We start from the raw sequence: 9658 nt of genomic DNA, 5'->3' as shown, positions 1-9658 counted from the left end.
GGCTCTGAGGTCCCAATATACCTTCATAGCCAAGATGTCCGTGAGCTTACGTCGGGAACACAAGAGTTGAATATTTCAATTATTCAGCTATGGATCATGTAAGTCTATGAGCAATTATTTATATATAAAATTGATTTATATATCAAGTATCCTTATATCAAAGTTAATTTTTGATTTCAGGTATATGTCTGGGGTTAGTAACAAGTTGGGGCGTTCTGATGATTATGGATTCATTGATCCCCAATCAATTCATGAATCCAATGATTTTGAGCAGATCAACATGAATCTGATAAAAAGTTTTGCAAGGGGCAAGAAAATATACTTGTTGCCTTATATATCCGGGTAAGTGAACTTTGTTAACATAANAAAGTTCCATATGTGATTTTAATATTTAATAGTTACGTTATTATGAATTTCAGGCGCCATTGGCAACTTCTTGTTATGTCTATGCCAGACAACTATGCTTTGTGGTTCTGTTCATTGCACAGGCCTCCTCCCACACAACTCAGACAAGCAATTGATTGGTAAGAACCTCAATGTTTGGACTTTCTTTGTTATATAAATGAATGCTAAAACCTTTTTTTATATACAGTTCTATTCCAACAAGTATGATGATGGGTGGGAGATCAATTGCTAATAGTAGAAAGATTGCTTGGATTTCTCTCAAGGTTTGACATATGCTAAAGCCATACTTTGTTATAATTGTTTTATTTTAATGTTATTCACTAACTATTATCAACTGTGATGATATATTGTAGTATAACAGACAAAATGGGTCATATGAGTGTGGATACTATGTAATGTATTGGATGGCCCATATTGTTCGTTCTCACATCACAAGTCACTAGGAAACGGTAATATTTAACTTTAAAAAATTTTGATTTTTTTCCCAAACGTTGAATTCATATACACTAATTAATATGAATTGTCTTTTGNAGAGATTCAAGACTACTACACCAGTTCCTGAGAAACCACTACTATTCATTAGGAACGCTGCTGCGAAGTCTATAATTAGATTATACAATAACTCTTAGATTTAAACATTGCATTTGATTAGATTGTATTTTCTTAGATTCTGTACTTTATTTGATGTTGAAATACATTTGAACATGTGTTTGTTATGTTGAAATTGANTTTNTGTACATGTTTTTATATGCAGGTCTGTTTTTGTGGTAGTGGATATCACAAAAATAGACCTGCAATTTTAAAAAACTGCAGGGGAATATGCCGCGGTTGTGACCTGAACCTCAGCATATACTTTTTCGTTTTAATTTTTTTTCTTTAAAAAGAGACATATGGCCGTGGTTCTTGCACTAACCGCGGCCTATAGTGGACACTTTTTGCCGCAGTTGAACCGCGGCATATAGTGGACAATTTTTTTTTTTTTAAAAAAAAGGATTTAGGCAGCGGTTCTTTGGACAACCGCGGCATATTACGGAACTTATATACCGCGGTTGTAACCGCGGCCTAAAGTCTTTGACTTACTACCGCGGCTGAATATGCCGCGGTTCGTAAACCGCGACCTATAGTGAAAAATAACCGCGGTAAAAGCCCCTCGCTGCACTAGTGTTTCATTACTTGCATTTCAAGAAAGATCAAAAAGCTTTGTACTTTTGTATAAAGATTGCGAAAAGATTTTGTTTTTGAAACAACACCAATTCACCCCCCCCTCCCGGTGTAAAGAAACCTACCTGTTTTCTAAACAGAAACATCACTAATTCACCCCCCTCTTGGTGTAAAAACGAAGCCTACCTGTTTTCCAACAATTGGTACCAAAGCTGGTTTTCATAAGATATTTGAAAATTTAGTTGACTCTATTTTTATCTCATTCGACTATAAAACCTGGGGATGGCTACCTGTTTTCAAACTTTTGGTGAAGGTTCTTCAACAAACAGACCACCTCTGTTTGCTGGTGAAAACTATCCTTTTTGGAAAATCAGAATGCAAATCTTTATTGAATCGCAAGATGAAGGAATTTTAGATGCCACTTTGAATGGTCCTTTTGTGCCTACAAAAACTGTTGATAAAGAAACTGTTTTGAAACCTTTTACTAAGTGGACTGCTGATGAAAATAGAAAAGCTTAGTATGTTTTAAAGCTAGAAATATAATAGCCTCTGCACTGACAATTGATGAATTTTTTAGGATATCTCAATGCAAATCTGCAAATTAAAGGTGGGATGTCTTAGAGGTAACTCATGAAGGCACGGATGACGTCAAGAGAGCAGGAAAGAACTACTTGATACAAGAGTATGAATTGTTCAGAATGAAGGTTTGAGAAGACATTTATGATGTGCAGAAACGATTCACTCACATTGTAAATCATCTAATGGCTCTCGGTAAGGTCTTTGATAAGGAAGAGATCAACATCAAGATTTTGAAAAGTCTGAACAGGAATTGGCAACCAAAGATCTTACAACTATGAACATGACTACCTTGTTTGGCAAGTTACGAGAACACAAGTTGGAACTTGGTAGATTAAAGGATGAAGAGGAGATTGAAGAGAAGAAGTCCATTGCTCTGAAAGTTTCAAGCAAGAACAACACAGAAAAAGACATGGAAGAAAAGGAATTGATGACCTTGATGGTAAGAAAGTTTAGTCGACTTATGCAAAATGAAAGTCAATGTCTAACCATGCACGTCAAAGCAAAAAGAAGAGCTTCAGTACAAATGTTGTCCAGTGCTATGAATGTGGAAAGGAAGGTCACATCAAGCCTGATTGTCCTGATTTACAGCCAAAACATAAAGGAAAGAAAAGATTCCCTCAAGGCAAAAATCTGAAAAGGAAAGGAGCATACATTGCTTGGGAGAACTCAGATTCTGAAAGCTCAAGTGATGAAGATGTTGATCAAGAGGAGGAGTCAAATATGTGCTACATGACAGGAGTAACATGGGACAATTATGATAGCGATGCAGACATTTCAAATGAACCAGTGGAAGTCAAGTATGATCTGCTGCAAGATGCTTTCAAAGAGCTACATGCTGAAGCTATGCGACTGCAATACAAGGTTAATCGACTGAACTCTGAAAGAAGAGACTTTGAGTATAGAATTAATAACCTTGTTGTTGATAATGAAAAATTAGAAAAAGAATTAAATGAAGCTTTGTTATCTGTTAAGAATGTTGAAATTAAAGCTGCTACAGTACAAAGAGATTGTGAAAATTGTCTTGCTCATATTGAAAAGATAAGCTTAGATGCTGTTTTAAAATCATCTGGCAGAGCTATTAATAAACAAGGAATTGGTTACAAAGCTCAATCTAACAGAACCAATGCTAGGAAATTTACTGATTTAAGTAAACCTGCTAGAAATGCATGTTTCTATTGTAATTGTGTTGGTCATACTATTAGAAATTGCTATTACAGAAATGTTGTTGTTCCTAAAGGATTATTTGCTTGGATACCAAAGGAACAAGTAACAAGGATTAACAATCATGGACCCAAAGTAAAATGGGTACCAGCAACCAAAACTTAGTTGTTTTGTAGGACACACAGCTGATGCAGATTGACCTCAAGGATGAATCAATTATGGAATATATCCAAAATCTTGAGAATCTACAATTGGTAAAACTGTATTTATCTGCTGCATCATGCTTATATTGATTGGTTGTTGCTGTATGATTGTCTGTGTTGTATGCTTGAGTGTTTGACTGAATGAATCTGTTTGAAAATAAATTTCACGAATCTCATTCGACTTAAATTTTAACACATTCGCCTATGCTCAGTAATTGCTTTAGTAAATTTTTGTTTTTAAAGTCGAAAATTTTTGTTACCATGTCTGAGTCTTTAAAAGGGTCTGATGACTGGCACTAAGTAAATATCACACAACTTTACCTAAACCCTTGTCTACTCAAAGGAGGAACTATTCTCTTGAAATGGCTTCATCCTCATCAAAGCAATTCAAAATTATCTCAACTACTGAAAGAGGGGTTGATCCTATAGGATGGATAAGTGACGATGACATCCGACAAAGATTCACTCATGGAACTATAAAGATTGTCGCTACACCAAAGTTCATTGATCTAAATCTATTTGAAAAAGAAGGGTTCATGTTTCCGAGTTGGTTGCAATCTCATGATCTTTCATCATTGGTTCAACTGAGGGGCTGGTGGTACCCCAACCTTGTGAAAGTATTTTATCACAAGTTGAAACTGGTGGATGAAAACATTCACTCCAGAGTTAAAGGTGTTGACATTGTGATTGATGATAATACCTTGTATGATACGATTGGTCTAACAGCTGAAAATGAGCTCACTCATCTAATTCTATTGTTAAGTCCCTGGCAAGTGTACCAGATCGTTATCAAGTAATATAAACGGGTAAGTCCGAGTATTATTTTCCCAAAGGACTCTTAGGCCTTAACTTTCATGTAACCTAATCGCGTAAGACTTGAGGAAAGAATAAATTTGGTGGTTGTATGCAAAGAACAAAAATAAACATGCAATGCAATTGATTTAATTGATTTAATTCACACTAGGGCTATATATAAGCCCAAAAAGATAATAGATAGATAACAGAAAGATTTACAGAATCTAGCTAAAAAAACAGAAAACCGCCCAGGCGCCTAATTTGACCGTTCAGCGGTTTGCCTCTAGTCGCTCTAGCCGCACAACGGTCAGTTTTGCCGCTGAGCGGTTTGCCTCTAATAGTTCTGAGCGCTCAGCGGACCATTTTGGCACTCAGCGGCTTTTTTGACCCTTCTTTTCATCATTTTTCTCCTTCTTTCATGGGTCTAAGTCCACCTTACTTCACTTTCATCTTTAATTCATCCAAAAACCCTGCAAAACAATGCAAAACAAGCATAATATCTCTAAAACCAACTTTTGACTCTAAAGAGACTCAACTTAAGTGTTTTACTTGATTTAGAGTTCATTCTAAGCCTCAAAGGGTGTGTTTTACTATCAAATTTAAGTATGAAAATAACGGTTTTTAGACCGTTATCATCTATCACAGGAAGATAGTTTACTAAGGAAGAAAGATATCTACAAAGAATGGCTAAGATCACCTGATGACTGTTATGCTATAAGGAACTTTGATCATGAAGGGCTTAAGATTGAAGAAAGAGTAATGGCTCACATTTTGGCCTTTGTAATTCTTCCAGGAAGGATATCTGATTCAAGGATGACAACTGAAGACATCTTTCTGCCGTTCGTGCTCAAGAATAATATCCCTACCAATTGGATAAGAGTACTGAAAGACCATATATTTGAAAGTGCATTGAACAGATCAATCTACTTGCCTTATGCATTATTGATAAGCAAGATTCTTGAAAAGCAAGGAGTTACCATGAAAGGAGAAAGAAAATCCAGGTGTAACTGCACAAACATGATAAATCAGAATACTCTGATTTCATTTGGACTAACTAGAACACTACGAGGATGGTGCTTCGAAATACTGAAAACAAACTTAATCAGATTAAAGAAAAAGTTGACTTGTCAATTCATAGAGGAATGGAAGATGAGACTAATGAAGGCAACACTATGCACTCTCATGTGTAACAAGGGAAAATTGGTTTGGTGGTGTGAATTTGAGTTGTGTTAGCCATCAGTCTCCTGTCCTGTTGTGTCTAGTGTCATAAGATGTGTTTTGTATATGGCTTATAATGCCATATCTTTTGTTGTTTTCTTTCTTTTGGTTTTTCCTTGATTATGATCCTATCATTGGAATATTTTTTAAGGAAATGAAATGAGAACAGTATTTTGAATCAATCAAGTTGCTTTTAATCTGTTTGAATAATATCTGATACACTGATTGAATTATTCGACTGTGATTTGTGTGAAGTCAACTATGCTTATTCTGTCATACATTTTTACATATTGACTTCTGTTATTTCGATTATAATTCTTGCTTAACCAAAATGCTTGATCTAGAAAAGGTTGTTGAAAGGTTTTGCAGGAAGGACATTGCTTTGGAAGTTACAAATGGAATTCAACATTTGAGAAGCAATGCATTCGACTGATGATTTAATGCATTCGACTGCGCATAACTAGGTTAACAATTCCATATATGGAATCTGGTTTTATCTCTACTGATTACTTAAATCATATATATCTGCTATTATCTCTGTTAATATCTATTGCAAATATATTAATTGAGATAATATTGTGAGATTGTTGAAGTTTGTATCCTTGCTTATCTAAATTGTTTCATATCTTGTCTTTGATACAACTATGTGCTAAACTGTTGATTAATCTGTGATATGCTACATTGTGCATCTGATTTGATTTTATTACTTATGCATAATGACAAGGGGAGTATCACTCTTTACATATTTTACATCACATGCCTGCATTTCAAGGAGAGTTAACATTGTTATGTGATTAAATTGTGATTGTGAGAGCATCATTGTATTTTAAACTTTGTATATCTTTCTGATGCATCTCTGTTTTCATATCTGCATATATATCTAGAGCATTTCTTTTTTTTAATGCACAAAAGGGGTGAGATATATGAAAGTATGAGAGAAATTATAAAAGCTTTGTGAAAGGGGGAGAATAGTTATTCTGTCTCATACTTCATTTGCTTGATATTATGCTGCTATTGTAGAGTAATTGAACTGTACTAAATCTTTTGCTATATGCTATTACTTTGTTTTATATTGAACTCTGCAAACATGGTTGAGTTATTAATCATTGTTGTGCATCATCAAAAAAGGGGGAGATTGTTGAGATTGTTGACAACACAAACCCTATATCAATCTAGTTTTTTATGATTAAAACACTTTGCCTAATAACAGTACATATGTTGATGTGTTACATGTTCTTATGTTGTACTGATTGTTATATTTGCTGAACATGTTTGATGTACTGTGTTGTATGTTCCTATATTGATTGTTTGATATATTTGTGGAACATGCTTACATGCTTATGTGCAATGTGAAATGCTTTATTACATATATTTTACTGCACAATTTTTAAAGTGAAAAACCACAAGCACTTTCATGAACTTATAACTGTGTGACAAAGTTATAGTACACTCGGCTACATTACTAATGGATTCAACTATGCTTAAACCTTTGTACAGATTTTGAGAATCAGTGCTAAGTGATGTTTTGAGTTGAAAAGAATTTCAAAGTGTTTTTACATGTGTCAGTCGACTTTGTCTGGTTCACATTCGACTGTATCTTTGATCTGATTTGGATTTATGTTATGCTTTTGTGCTCCAATGACTATATTTTTAACAGTTAGTTAAGCATTGATTACTTGTTCAACTGTATTAAATGTGTGTTGATTTTGGTTGACTGAAAGTTACTATGTTGACTATCTGTTATAACTGTAATAATACAGTCGACCGAATTAGTAGTCTATTCGACTGAGAAACAATCTGACTGACAAAAAACTATAAATTGGTTGAACACGAATTACTCAGAGACTTTTGATGATCTAACATTTTGATTCTTGTTTCATGTTGAATTCTCTATGTTAACAGCTCCAAGAATTCTCCAAGAAGATGGTAGTGATCTTTCTTGAGAGACATTCAAAGGGAGATAGCTTGCGCATTCATTGCCTTATCAAATACTGCACAAAGAAGGTGCTTCTGAGTTGAACACTGAAGGCTTGGCATCCTGTGAAGACTGTTGGAATTGGACCTATTGTGATAATGGGGTTTCACGTTGAGGATTGATAGACATGGTTTCAGATTGCAGAAGAGGGGATTCTTGTTGCAAGTCTAGTTTTGGTTATTGCAGCTATATTTTGGTTTTGGGTTAGAGAGGATATTTATATTTTTTATGTGACGTCTTCTATAAATTCCTTGTTGTAAAAACCGCAACCATTATAGTGCATTTGCTTTCTGGGTTGGAAGGACACTGGATGTAGGCATTATTGGCTGAACCAATATAAAAATCAGTGTTTGATTTTCTCTATCCCTGCACTCTTTAATTCCAGTCGACTTTATCTTTTACGCAGTCAACTACGTTTTTCCGCTGCATATAAATTTTCATTACTTACATTTCAAGAAAGTTCAAAAAGGTTCATACTTTTGATAAAAGATTGCGAAAAGATTTTGTTTTTGAAACGTCACCAATTCACCCCGCCCCCCTCTTGGTGTAAAAACGAAGCCTACCTGTTTTCCAACAGATAGGAGGCAGTTGATGAGTTGGTAGGATGAGGACACCAACGCGGGCGAGAAGACATGAGTTGTTGGGAGATATCGCAGTTGTTGTAAAACATTATTTTCATTATTATTTGAACATGTAATTTTTGGATTTTCGGATTTTAGAACAATTTATGGGTAGCATCTATTGAGGCATCCTAATTATTGATGTATCTACTGAAGGATACAAGTACACCTATTGAAAGGTGTTAGGAAGCACTTACTGATGGGTGCTAGAAGGTTTGGGTCAGGCTCGTGACGTTAAACAAGCTCTACATGGGAGGCAACCTAGTTGATTGTTTTCTTATTTTTAACTCTGTATCAGTTGCATTATAGGCTTTGGGTCTTGCATAAGAGAGGGGAAGTGCATAAAATTGGAAAATTGAAAGTTGAAATCAAGTGTTACAAGTTCTAAAACTCGAAGCCAAGCCAAAAAGGGAGAGAAAATTTTTAACGCCCACCGCTAAGTGGTAAGCCAGCGCTGAGCGGTGGCGTCGCGGACTGCAATATGGGCTTTTTAAAAGTTCAACGTTGGAGGCCCATTTGCACACTTTTAAAACCTCCCTAGGGTGCGCCCAAGCATTCTCCACAGACCCTAGCACTTTGCTTTCACTTTCATGAGCATTTTAAAGATTTTCCTCCATTTTTCTCATCACCCACTCACCAAAATCTCATAATTCATCACTTTTCACCCATTCCATTGACAAAGTTTGGGGTTCTTGGTGAGAGTATTGCATTGGGGAGGCATCATCATTCAAAGAGTATTTGCAAGCATCTAGAGTATCTCCACCCAAATAAGTCATGCAATTTCATTCTTAGGGTTTCTAGAATTGAGATTTGATGAAGAACATGTGTAGAAACATGAAAAATTAGGGTTTTAGATTTCTATGCATGATTTGATGAAATAGAAACATTTTGCACTAATTAAATTGCATGATTGTGGTCTGGAACTGAGAAATTTGTGATTGGGTGGAGATTAGAGACGGTTAGGCTTAGATTTGAAAATTTCTCGTCGTCGTCGTTGAGCGGTCAGCTGACGCTGAGCGGTGGGCGGCAATTTTGGTGTTTTTGCCTTATTTGTGATGATGCAGGTGACGCTGAGGGGCCCTGTTTTGCCCTTAATGATGGAAAGTACTGGAATGATATGGGTTTGATGGTTTGCTAACCTTTAATGATGAATTCTTGGTCTTTTGAATTGTATTTGATTTAGGAATGACATCATCATCTTCAAGGAGAGTGAAGACCATGGGGAACAAGAGAAAGGAGCTAGAGAGGCCAAGGAAATTTTATTCTCATAGGTTCCTCTCTAGGAAACATGAGGAACATTTCTAGATTGTGCAAGAAAGGAGATTGCTGATGGAGAGGAAGGCCAGTTGGATTCCAGACTTGGCTCCTCAGTTTGGTACGGAGCTTGAAAGCAGAAACTAGGAGAAGCTGACTACATATCCTGTGCCATCTAACATTGAAGTTGTGAAGGAGTTTACACTAATGCCTTGTCTAGAGGAGTGCAGATGGAGAGGTACACTAGTTATGTGCGAGGGGAGATTATTAGATATGACCCCGAGACT

General features: G+C 35.8%; 1 protein-coding gene across 1 annotated transcript; it reads left to right on the top strand.

Annotated features, from left to right (window-relative positions):
• Positions 1 to 184: 184 nt before the first annotated feature.
• LOC111242264 lies at positions 185 to 9422 on the top strand. The gene is made up of 5 exons (XM_022784768.1): positions 185 to 342; positions 420 to 524; positions 593 to 618; positions 9182 to 9238; positions 9301 to 9422. Exons 1-5 carry the CDS (start codon positions 185 to 187, stop codon positions 9420 to 9422), a joined length of 468 nt encoding a protein of 155 aa, XP_022640489.1.
• Positions 9423 to 9658: the final 236 nt, after the last annotated feature.

Source organism: Vigna radiata, chromosome 8, assembly GCF_000741045.1.
Source record: "Vigna radiata var. radiata cultivar VC1973A chromosome 8, Vradiata_ver6, whole genome shotgun sequence".
Taxonomy (NCBI): domain Eukaryota; kingdom Viridiplantae; phylum Streptophyta; class Magnoliopsida; order Fabales; family Fabaceae; genus Vigna; species Vigna radiata.
This window is presented reverse-complemented; position numbering and strand designations above follow the sequence as displayed.